We start from the raw sequence: 13,102 nt of genomic DNA, 5'->3' as shown, positions 1-13,102 counted from the left end.
TGAGTGTTTGAACGTATGGGTAACGAATGAGGCTTGGATTGCATGTTGAGATATGTTATTATTGAACATGATTGAAGATTATGGTTGAGAACAAGTTGAGATTTTTTTTAGGTGGAATGTGAAATATATTAATATATAATGAGTGCATAAATGCATTACATGGCTTTGAGATGAAAGTTACCACCTACACAATCAACTAAACATCAATACAGCTAAACCATCCTAGAATACATAAACTTGCTGAAATCTAGATGGCCAACTTCTGGATAAATACCGTTGCTTGATGCTACTTTGGACCTCCTAAATTACTACTCTAGGAGCTTTCACCCACAGTTCAAGACGACATAGATTCCTGCATTGCCAAATGGAGTACAGAACTGCAACCACGGCAGCAAAGACAATATTCTTCTTCAGCAAGGATTTGCACCTCCATTTCACACACCAATTGATAATGTCCTGCCCAGGTAGTTGAACACCTAGCCAGTCCTTTAACAACTGCCAGCAAGAAGAGCTAAATGGATACTGATAGAAAAGATGCAGATGAGTCTCATCACATACCTTACACAGCTCACAAAGCCCATCATTAGGGACCCCAAAAGCCTGCAATCTGTCTTTGGTTAGAAGCCTTTGCCTAACACACAGCCAGGTGATAAAGGATTGTTTAGGAACATTGAATCTATTCCAAACCAGAGGATACCAGTCTACCTTAGCCATTGATCCTTGTAGCCATTGGTACCTAGCCTTAATAGTATACTCACCATTACCAACAGACCACAGATTATTACCATACCCAGACTTCAGCATATTTTTGACTTTACAAATCATCCTCCACGTCTAACTTGTATTTTGCTTGGGTTCATAAGTTCTCCAATTTATGCCTTTCATATAAATGTGATCAACCCATTGGATCCAAAGATGATCACTCTTACAGGCTAACCACCAAGTATATTTCCCTATCATAGTTAAATTCCACTGTCTGCTATTAACAATCCCCAATCCTCCATACTTCTTATCAGTGCACGCAGACTTCCAGGACACTGAAGGTGCTCTCCCATACTGTTCTGAAGCAGACCATAAGTAATTCCTACAAATAGTAGTGATTCTGTCAATGAATGTGACTGGAATGACAAAAATCATAGACCAGTACACATGAAGCTGTGATAGTACACTCTGAACCAACACCAGTCTGCCAGTGTAACTCAGCTTCTTGGCACCCCACCCACAAATTCTAGCTACCACCTTTTCAACAAGACGAGTGCAATCCCCTATAACCATACACTTGTAGGAAATAGGAATCCCAAGGTACCTAAAAGGGAATTGTCCAATCTTGAAACCAGAAACCCTCAACACATAATCAACCTCAGCTTGACAAACCCCATTGAAGTATATATTTGACTTGTCACAGTTCATCTCCAACCCAGAAACACTAGAGAATGTAGCAAAGGCTTTCAACAACACTTTAATAGAACCCCTATCCCCTCTACAGAATATAAGTAAGTCATCTGCAAAACATAAATGACTTAACTTCATAGCTCTACAGAGGGGATGAAAATTGAAGTCCATGTTGTCAGTCACCACAGCAAGGACCCTACTCAAATACTTCATACAGATGGTAAATAACAGAGGGGGCATGAGGTCACCTTGTCTAATACCCCTCCTTCCCTGGAAATAACCAAAACTAGAGCCATTAAGGGATAGAGTAAACCAGGGAGAGGAAACACACACCATTACCCATCTAATCATCTGGGAAAGGAATCTAAGAGTTGTCATCATTTGCTCAATAAATTTCCATTCAATTGAGTCATAGGCTTTCTTGAGGTCTATTTTCATTATGCATCTAGGAGAACAAGACTTCCTATTGTACAATCTTACTAAATCCTGACAAATCAGAATATTATCCACAATTTCCCTTCCCTTAATAAAAGCACTTTGATTAGGACTGATAATCTCAAGGAGCACCTTAGCTAGCCTATTTCAAATCACTTTAGAGATGGTCTTGTAAATGACATTGCAACAGGCAATGGGTCTAAAATCAGCCACACTAATAGGTCTCTCTTTTTTAGGGATTAGGGTCAAGGTTGTAGAATTAATTTGTTTCAGCAGATTACCGAATTCAAAAAATTCCTTAACCGCCTTAAAAATATCAGTGCCAACAATACTATAAGCATCTTTGAACAACTGAGAAGAGTAACCATCTGGTCCAGGTGCTTTGTTTGCAGGAATGGAGAAGAGGGCCTTCTTAATTTCATCAGCAGTCACAGAGCTAATCATACAATTAGCTTGTTCCACACTAACCACCTTGCCTTGCTTGACAGTAGAGAAGTGCACATCCCCAACAAGCTTACTAGACCCCAGCAACTGAATATAGTACTCCTGAAAGGCCATCTCAATGTTGTTAATAGTTGCATGTGTAATCCCTTGGAGATCCTGAATACACAATACCCTATTATGAAGTCTTCTAGCTTTCATCACATTGTGGAAGTAATGAGAGTTTTCATCTCCATCACTCATCCAATGAAACTTAGCTTTCTGGCTAAGGAAGCTCTTCCAAGCAGCATCCAACTCCCTATAAGCACTAGCAGCCAACTTCTCAGCAGCCTCAGAATAACATCAGTGGGAGAATTATGAAGTTGTTTTTGTATTTCATATAAATGGAGCAATGCCACCTTTGCTGAAGTTTCAACATTTGAAAAACTAGACTTATTCAAATCTTTCAAAGGGTTCTTAAGAGCCTTGAGCTTCTTAGCTATCTGAAACATGGTATACCCCCTCAACCTGAGTATCCCATACACTTTTAACAATTGTCAAGAAATTTGCATCTTGCCCCCACATATTAAAGAACTTGAAGCTGCCTTTCCTTCTCTCAGTAGTAGGCCAAAGAGTAATTGTACAGGGGCAATGATCATAAAGCCCTTCAAGGTGAAAAATAATGTTAGCAGCAGGGAACTGTTCCAACCACTCATCATTGATCAACACTCTGTAAATTCTACTAAACACCATGTCACCAACATCATGCTTATTGTTCCAGGTGAAAAAAGCCCTCTGGGCAGGAGCATCCATCAACCCACAATTAGCTACACACTCCTGGAAACCCCTCAACTCTGCATTAGTAATTTCAAACCCAATCCTCTCATCCATTGCCCACACGTTATTAGAGTCCCCCATAACCATCCATGGTCCATTTACCACACCAGCCATAAGATTAAGAGACTCTCAAAGAGAGACTCTATCAGCAACCCTATTGAAACCATAAACAAGAGACACCCACCATTGAACCCTAGTAGGCAAGAAGGTAACCCTGGAGTGCATCATCTGAGCTTGACTACTAATAATCTCAACTTTATAATTCATAGGATCCCAAACTAGCCATATTCTGCCCCTATCATGAGCATCTATATTGTTATCCATGGACCAATTCATCCCTAAACCATTATGCACTTTATTTATGGAATTCCTTCTAACTCTAGTTTCTAGAATACCAAATAAACCTACATTATTCAACTGCAAAAATATTCTAACATCAGATTGTTTATTCCCACTATTAAACCCTCTCACATTCCAAAACCCAATGCTACCCATTCTCTATTAAAGTTGTATTATCCTCCTTTTCAGGCTCACAAACCTCTCTAATCTGAATGGAACGTTCAACCACTTCAAGGAATGTCCTCCTATTGCTCTGAATTCCTATACCCCCTTATCTAGTCATCTGAGTGAATATTCTAGTAAGAGAGAATACAGACTGGAAGGGCATGGGAGTAACAAAAACTCCTTTTCCAGTACCCAATTCTACATTGCTCTTCTTCCCACTCGGCTTGTCAGCAACCACAGTGAGCTGATTCCCAGCCTTGGGGGAAACTGGTGCTACTTTCTTAGGCACCCAAACTTTCCTTCCCTGAGGGTGAGCTTTCTGTGTGTTGTGTTTCTTCCTGCAGTCACGAGCTAAATGCCCCATAACCTTGCATTCAGTGAAGATGGTAGGCTTCCACTCATAGTGGACAATTTGCCTATGAGGGTTACCCATCTTATCCTGGAATTCCACCACATCAGGTAAAGCCTCCCCAACAGTTACTTCCACCATGATATGTGCATAACCAATAAAAGTCATCAGCTGGGTGTTGCTATCACATCTTATCGGTGCTCCTACAAGAATGGCAATCTTCTTAAGAGCATTTCCCCAGAACTTTAATGGAAGCTCATAAAACCTGATCCAAATAGGAACTACATCAACTGCTTCCCTAATCAATTTAGACGACGGAGTCCATTCCTTGACAACGTCAGGTTTGTTATCAAAGAAGACTGGACCCGCCTACAGAATCCTAAGCTTAACAACTTCAGTTTTAAATCTAACCAAGAAGATTCCATTAGAATGAAAAGCAATATTTTCAACCTCGGGCCAAATACGCTTAACAAAACCATCTAACACCTTCCATAGAGGATTTGCACCCAAAACATAGCAATAGACAGCCGTCGACCAATAGTCCAATTCACCCTTAACATCAGACTCTGTAAGTTTCAGTCCACTTACCCTAGATGCAGATGGAGAAGCAGACCCTGGTGACTTGTCTTTCCTCGCAACATCCTCCCAGTCCTCATCAGATTCTTCCTCCAAGATAGACTCCATGACCGCATTCAGATTATAGGGACGAAGAAGATATGCCGGCTCCTGAGTTTGACCAACATCATCTTCTTTGTCGTGATTAGAAAGCGAGATTATACGATATTGCGAACCAGAATTATAATTAAGAGATGTGTTATTACTACTATTTTTTGGTTTTTTGTGTTTTTAGTATTATTATTTGCTATTACTTTAATTAATCTACTAGATTTAGGGAGATTTTTCCTTTGTCTAGCCATTGCTAATTAAGAAAAGATGAACCCTAAATCACTTTCTCTCTCTATCATTCTTTCTCTCTCTGTTTTCCAACAACAAGATTGGACGGTGAGAGATGTCTGCTAAAAGCCGTAGTAATGTCTAGTGGTGAGACTACTTGAGAGTTATTGTACACGTGTGATATAGTAATTTATGGTTATATTATTATACCGACGTCAATTTTTCGGCGGTGTTATTTTGTGAGATAGAGTTGTGGATGTAGCACTACCAAGTTGGTCTCCATGGTTATGAACTTGAGAGTACGATATGGGATGCATGTGGGCCCAATTGTGTAGTTAGAGTATTTTGATTACTTGTGTTATATCGTATAACCGTTTAATTTAAGTAGGTGTGTATAAGTGTGAAAATGGTTATGTGGGACTTTGACCCCATGAATGGTAACATGTATGTTGCCGTAGAATTGTCTCCTAGTTCTCTGTGAAACATCCGTGTTAGACATTGTGACTTTGTGGTAGTGTTTTATTAAGTTGTGATGTTGTATCATATTTTATTTTAGTTGGGTTGTAATGATGGCAATAAGGCCGTGAGTATGTTTTAATATGGTTATTTAATGGTGCATTAGTCACCTTTGGGTTTAATTGCATTCGTGTGCTAGAATAAGTGACCTTGGAAGTAGGGCTGGCAAAACAGGTCACTCGGGTCAGGTATGGGTCGGGTCAGTTTGGGTCAGGTCATTTAGGGTCTGTCACACATTTCGGGTCGGGTTGGGTCAGTTTCGGGTTTCGAGTGGATTTCAGGTGACCTATTGTCGGGTCATTTCAGGTTGGGTCATTTTCGGATATGGGTCATTTTGGGTCGGGTTGCTTTTGAGTTAATGGCTAAGCACTTAAATTAGTACTATTTTGATTAAGAAATACTCAATCCTATTCAGCCTATAGTTCCCCTTTCTCTAATATATGTGAGGAGTATTATAATGAAAGGGAACTATAGGCTGAACAGGAGGAGTATTATTTTGCAAATTTAACTATTTATTTGGGATTATTGTAACCAATGAAACTTTATTTTGATATTTATAATATTAATATGACTTTCTACTAGTCGTTTCGGGTCATTTTGGGTTACATCAAATCATTTGGGATCAGGTCAATTATGAGTCGAGTCTTTTCGGGTTGGGTCACCTCGGGTTAGGTCAACACTGGGTCAGACAATGGTCGGGTTGGGTCAATTTGCGTTTCAGGACGTATTTGGGTCAAGCAAGTTCGGGTCATTTTCGGGTCTCAGGTCAGCCTTTTCGGGTCGGGTCATTCAGGTCTGGCCCATTTCGCCAGGTTTACTTGGAAGTGATTTTGGACCGAACCCAATTCTGCCTATGTGCCACTCAGCGGAGTGTCCCATTCACTCAACCGAGTGACTCCTACTCGACCGAATGGACCATCTCACTCGATCGAGTGGATTGCCTTGACCCTTGTTTTGCCAATACTCGGCCAAGTATTAAGGGTATCTCGTATTTCGTAGTTTATATCTAGATGAACATATTGGCCCTACATGGGTTATATTCTTATGAATTGATACGTTTGATTATATTAGGTGGCACTTTGCAATTAAATGGAAATCGTCAATTCGACATGAGTGGATTGATGATAGAAATGATGTGATAACCTTGTGTGACGTGTGTTAATTGACGTGATTTTATTTTGTTGTATAAAAGTAAGATGAAAAATGCAAATTCTGTGTCGCATAGTGGTCATTTGCATGGTTGTGTTGTGGTCTTCCGTATAAGCGGGAGTGTTGATGATGGATGGGAATGGATATGGAAAACACATATGTGATCATGTGGTGGATTTATCGCGGTACACGCGTAGCATTGTGTACGGAATTGAAGTGTTGTTTATGGTTGAGCCATTTTGGCAATGTTTAATTGTTTCATGGAGTCCACACATTTGTGTGATTTGACATGCATACATGTGAGTGTATGAGATTCGACGTGATATGCATACATGATAATGTTTGAGTCGTGATAGACGTAGGTGCACAACCAACATGCGTTGGGAGTGGCTTAGGGAAGTAGAGCGTAAACCCTTGATTGACCTTGTGCTTTGACCTCTTTAGGAACCCTAGGGTTATATGATCATATGGATTTTCACCGTTGAACTTCAGTGCGAAGTTCTTTTTAGGGGGCGTAAATGTAACAACTCGGAAGTTACGGAAAGAGAAAGTGTGGAATGTGAGAAGGTAATAGGAGTTGAACAAGGAACCTTGGAATGATTGTGATGTTTATAAAGGAACGTATACGGTAAATAAGCATCTGAGGTGAGAGAGCGCATGAGAATCGGTGACGAGACTTAATAAGCCTTGAGAAGACTTGAGGAAAGGAGAGAGTGGGACGAAGTTCATTTTAAGGAGGGAAGACTGTAATATCCCGTATTTTATTACCTTGGTCAAAGGCTGGTCAACGGTAAATGGGTAAATATATTTAATAAAATTATATTGTATTTTACAAGTTGAGTTATAAGACGGAATAATAAAATAATAATGATAATAATAACAATACATAATACATATATATACTCCATCTCGCCTCATCCACCCATCTTATCCATTCACCACATCACAAATCCACCACACAAATGAGAAGAGAGGGAGAGAGAAAAAAGGAAGAGAAAGTTGAAGATTTTGTCCCTCCGCCTTGAGAGCGTAAGGTAAGATCGTCTTATATTAGTCTATATCTTAATTAATTTATATCGTTGACCCGCCTCGACCTCGAACCACCTTAGGACCGTCGCTGACCATACCAAACCCGTTGTTGACCGCATAAAAATAGGTTTGACCGATTAGATCTAGATTGTTATGTGGTTGTATGACTCGGTTTTGGGATGGGTTTTTACCCCTCTTACCGTGACTGGCCTAAAGCAGTAGCGGGGTGGTTGTGTTGTGGGTTGAGTGAGGGTGGCAGTGGTGGTCAGTGGTGGCGGTATAGGTGGTTGTACGGTGGTGGAAAAGGGGGAGTTTAGGCGAGTGGTGGAATGTTGTTGTTGTTATTGTTGTCGGCTGTTATTGTTGTTGTTGTCATGGTTGTGGGATGGCAACTGGATCCACCGTGGTCATAGGAGGCTACAGTGGTGGCTGGTATCGGTTAGTGGTGGTCGGTGGTGGCTGGAGGGTAGGTTGTGAGTGTGTTTTGCTTTGTGTTGTGTGGTTGTCGTCGTTGGTTATGGGAGGTGGGGCGCTGTTGGTCATGGTCCACCATGGCTAGTGGTGGTGGTGGTCCACGGTGGCAGCGGCAGCAGGTGGTGGTTGGTCGTCGTGGTGGCGGTGTTTGGGCGATTTATAGGTTATTTTCATGGGTTTTCGGTAGTGTATTAAGACGGATTTTTTATTTAAATTACGTATTTAATTTAATTAAATTAGTTAGTAATTATACGTATTTTATTATCGTATTTAGGAAAGGGTTTTATGAGGCGGATCTTGCATGTGTTGAGTAGCTTATGGAGATTTTCTAAAAGGTAGGTTAATCCTACTCAGTTTCAATATGTTTAAATGGTCATGTGAGTCGTCATTAAGTAGTCATTGCATTATAACATGTTGTCGTAAGTTCATATGTTACTAGAAATGCATTATAACATGATATTGGTTAAGACGACTTGATGAGTCGGTAATTGGCATGTTATGTGGTGTCTTGCATTTTTGTGTTGTGTCGTATATTGGAGGATATGGTGGATTATGATTGGTTACTTGTTGTTGTGGAGACGTAAGAGGGATATGCAAATTAATGACTTGAGTACGGAGGGACTCGTGTGGTTGAGACACGGCGTCTGGTAGGGGATCCGGTTGGCTAAAGGACCCGGTACGTCTGGGCGTGTTCCGGTACCTGTTTGTGAGGTGTCATGGGCGTGTCCCTAGCACCGGCGTGATGATTGTATAATCGTGTCTCATTCATATTATTGGCATGTTGCATATTTAGTTATCATGTAGTGTCTCGTGATTATTTTTTGAAACTGACGTGTGTCTGTGTAAATTGTCACTTATTTCCGGGGTGGCCTGTGTCGATTCATATGATATTTCCGATCATATGGGGGAGCAGGTTAAGTACAGGTTGGTTTGGTGTCACGTGGGAGACGGGGATAGTTCACATTTTATTCATTCTTTGTTTTGTAAATCACTAAACTTGTTATTTATGTAAAGAGTTTCTTAATTGTAATTCCGATTTCACCGCCTCGGGAAACCGAGATGATAACATCTCCCGACGGTCACTCACGGTAACTTGTCGAGCTGTGTACATGGCCCACAGATCAACACGGGTCCTTTCCAACACATTTTGTCCTCACTCATGTGCATCCCGGGAACCTTCCCAGGAGGTCACTCATCCTAAAACTATTCTCAGCCAAGCACGCTTAACTATAGAGTTCTTTCGCATGGATAACCAGAAAAAAAAGTGCATTTTGTTGATCTAAGTAGTACTTTCAATCCTTTTTAAGTGGTAGTCAGATTTTAAGCCTATCAATGGAATATTACATAAGAGCCACTCACATCTTTTTTATAATTGTGCATTCAGCAAATATTGTATCAGTCTCCTTCAACTAACACTGATTGAGAGTCCGACTTAATGGCCATGCCCTAAGTCAGTGGTGCTCCAATCGACGACACAAGAGCAAATTGCAGAGGAAAGTCATCAGTGCTTGCCAGGTTTATGCTACTTATATCATCTGGAATGCAAGAAATAAAGCAAGACTTCAATTTAAGGTAATGAGAACTGAGTTTCAGGTTTCTCAGGTTTACTGGTCTGTCAAGCAGAGAATGGAGAAACTGAATACTAGCTTACTTTCGCATAAAGATAGCAATGGTTGGAGAGCTGTATATGAACCTGGATGTATAGGCAGTACTAAAAGTTGTGTAAATTGAGTAGTTGAGTTGAGTGACAAAAGATATGTGAATGTAATGTGGATGAAACATATTGTATACTATACTTACCTTTCATTAAAAAAAATTCAAAAAATTTTAGTTTTTTTAAAATTATCTAGTAAACTTTGATATGAAATGATGATACAATTGAAGATTGAACTGTACTTTTCAAAAAAAAATTGTGAAAGACCGTCTCTTAATAAATTATTGAGTGGTCACTTTTTTTGTCAAAATGTCATTCCTTCAACCTTTAAAAAAAAGTTTTTTTCCAAACACCACCTTTAAAAAAAAAAATTGTAAAACACAACCTTTAATAATTTTTTTTGATGTCAAACACGACTTTTTGGCTTAAGGACTTGACATTTTGCAATGGTTACTTTCAATCAATGTTTGGGATAGCAAACGATGTCGGTTTGAGGTGTTCTTGGACTCGTTGGAAAGGTGGAAATACAAACTTTTCATGGGTTATCAACACGATGGTCAAAGGTGGCCTTATATGGGGTCTATTATTGTGCAAAGTAAGTCTGGTCGGAGAGATTAGCGGGAGGTCGAGAATTTTTAGTGGGTCTTTTAATGAAGTTGTGATGCTTTGTTTGGTTTGAAATTTGGTATGTAGGTAGCGGGGAATGTAAGGTAGGTCTTAGTTGTGTTGTTTGTGCTAGTTGTTGGTTGAAAGTAGTGGTTCGAGGGGAGTTAATTTAGAGGTAAAAAAAACATTCAAAAGAATGTCAAAGTAAGATTTTTTTTTGTGGGTCAATTTACTCACCTCAAACCACCACTTACAACAAACAACCACCAAAAACAACACAACTCCGACCTATCTTACACTCCCTTCTATCTATATACCAAATTTCAGACCAAATAAAATATCCTAACCCCATTTAAAGACCCACGAAAAACCCTATGACCACTCGCTTTAGAGCTAGCCTCTCCAACTAGCCTTACTTTACACATTTATAGATCCCACATAAGGCCACCTTTGACCATCGTATTTATAACCCCTAGAAAGCTTGTATTACCACATTTCCAACGAGTTCAAGAACACCTCAAACCGACCTCGTTTGTTATTTCAAACATCAATGAAAGTTAACCCATTGCAAAATGTTAAGTCTTTCACCCAAAAAGTCGTGTTTGACAACAAAAATTTTATTAAAAGTTGTGTTTTACAAACTTTTTTTTAAAGGTGATGTTTGAAAAATACTTTTTTTAAAGGTTGTGTTTGGCAAAAAACTCATCCTTATATATTACTCCGTATTTGTTAGTACCACTTTGCTACTTTGCTGACGCCTGTTTAAACCTTTATTTTCTACCTAATTTCATGTTTTTAATACCTATATTATGACATTCATAACCACTTTCTAACTTTCGATACCTAATTTTGTGATATTGGTATCTTGCTACATCGTTCTGGTCTCTCAGAAGACCTACTATTCACGATTGATCACAATTATGAGGTATAATTACTATATTTGTTTTTAATACCCTATTATGGATTATTTGCGATTTATCTAATTTCCCATCAGCCAATTTTGCTGTAATAACTAAAATCCATGGTCGACATAAAAAGAAGGCTAAAACAAGTAAAAATGTAGCAAGTTACTTAGAATTGCAATTTGGGAAGGTGGCCACATGTTCTTGTCTCTTTTACTTAATTATATCATCGTCGTCTATCGTAGAATACAATTTGTTGCCAGTTAAGGCTTTAGGTTAAAGATGGGGAGTGGGGGTAAGATTATGATATATCGACTTCAGACTCGGGACGGGAACGTAAATATTCATCTTCGATCATCATCGACAACAGTGAAGATGTTTTGAATAAAGACTTGTATTGTAAAAAGAAATGTTAGGGTTATGTCAAAAGCCAAGGATTAACGTTAACTGTTCAAAGTCGACGACTAGCATCACAGGCGTGTCTTGGTGCAGGCCATGGCGTATCAAAGGTACGCTGTGACGAAGGGAATAGTCACCAACATCGCCACGTTAAGTATGAAATTGTGGAATTTACCCTCGCTATGATTCCGGCCTGCATCTCAGGCGAGTATTAGTTAGCGTCAACAAATTTGTCAAAAACTACTAGTGTTAAGACGATCGTAGGGCGGTCTCTTTTGGTTACTCGAGGAAACTACTAGTGGTGGATCCAGAAATTTTCATTCCGGAGTTTGGATGAAAATGTTATGGCTATTTTTTTTTTTTTTTTTGTTGTTGTTAAAGTGGCTATTTTACATAACTTTCTTTTTGCTTAAAAATCGGACAAAACACACGAAATTTTCGTTTTGTGTGTCCGAAGACATATCTTTAAACATGGATCCGCAATTGGCAATAATGTCAGTTCCGATCAGCAATCCAAACATTACGGCAAAAATGTACCCAAATCATATTGTTTGGAAACATCCTAGGGGAGAACATGACCTATAGTTAACAGTTGATGTAACAACAATCAAAACAAATATTTTGATGGATCAAACTATATATTTTGACATTTCACATGACATTTCATAAGCAATTTAAACCACCAATCCTAGGAGCCCATGGTATATACAAAATTACTGCCTTACTAGTAGTCACAAAGCTCTCAATCATTTGATCACTTGTTCAAGCTTCTATCTAGTTTCACAATGATTCTACGCTACACTTTACCATCAAAATTACTTCGCAAATTCTTGTTTCAGACGGCCAGGCCACTTTTCGTCTGAAGCTTTAGACGAGTATATGTGACCATTTTATGGTTAAAAGTAACCACAATGGTACAACTAGTGCGTTTATGGTAACTTGTTTTTCAAAAGTCGTAACATTTAGTTGTAAAATGGTTACAAAATCCCGTCTTATTACTTCAGATCAAAATGGCCTATCTGAAGTAAGACCAACTGAAATTACTCCCACCGTCTGATTATTCGCTTACCTTTGCTCTTGGTAGAAAGATCAAAGAAAGAGGAGGGAACCATTTTTTGTTATTGTTTTGAATGACAAGCAGGGATTTACATATAGAGGGGTGAACAAGTAATGGCTAATGGCATAACGTAAAATTGAAATTTTTTCGGAAATTTTAACTAAAATTTTTGAATTTTTCCTTGACCAGCAGGACAGCGCCCCTACTAGGCCCCCCCTAAATCCGCCACTGATGCCAAATGAAAAATTATAAATGTGGAAGATCAAATAACTCATGAGAATAAGCCCTAATATAGAAAGGGTAAACAAATGACCAGGACAGGACAGACGGTTACTAAAACTTGGTCATAAGATGAAAAAAGTGGGAAGATAAATTTAGTGAATGGTAAAAAGGGAGAAAGCAACGTGAGCATAATGCACAAGCCACAAGTAGGGTAAGAAATGCCAACTAGCAATGAGGTATTATTTTGGGGGCATTCCCATAGT

At 39.2% G+C, this 13,102-nt stretch overlaps 1 protein-coding gene across 1 annotated transcript; it reads right to left on the bottom strand.

Moving 5' to 3' along the window:
• Positions 1–300: 300 nt before the first annotated feature.
• LOC141608363 (uncharacterized) lies at positions 301–804 on the bottom strand. The gene has a single exon (XM_074427724.1). It carries the CDS (start codon positions 802–804, stop codon positions 301–303), a length of 504 nt encoding a protein of 167 aa, XP_074283825.1.
• Between the last annotated feature and the right edge of the window lie 12,298 nt (positions 805–13,102).

This window comes from Silene latifolia, chromosome 10 (assembly GCF_048544455.1).
Source record: "Silene latifolia isolate original U9 population chromosome 10, ASM4854445v1, whole genome shotgun sequence".
Taxonomy (NCBI): domain Eukaryota; kingdom Viridiplantae; phylum Streptophyta; class Magnoliopsida; order Caryophyllales; family Caryophyllaceae; genus Silene; species Silene latifolia.
The sequence above is the reverse complement of the archived record's forward strand: the minus strand, read 5'-3'. Positions and strand labels throughout refer to the sequence as shown.

What these genes read in the sequence shown, in the direction of transcription:
- LOC141608363 (XM_074427724.1), bottom strand. Translation starts at nt 804, where the DNA reads ATGCTGAAGTCTGGGTATGGTAATAATCTGTGGTCTGTTGGTAATGGT.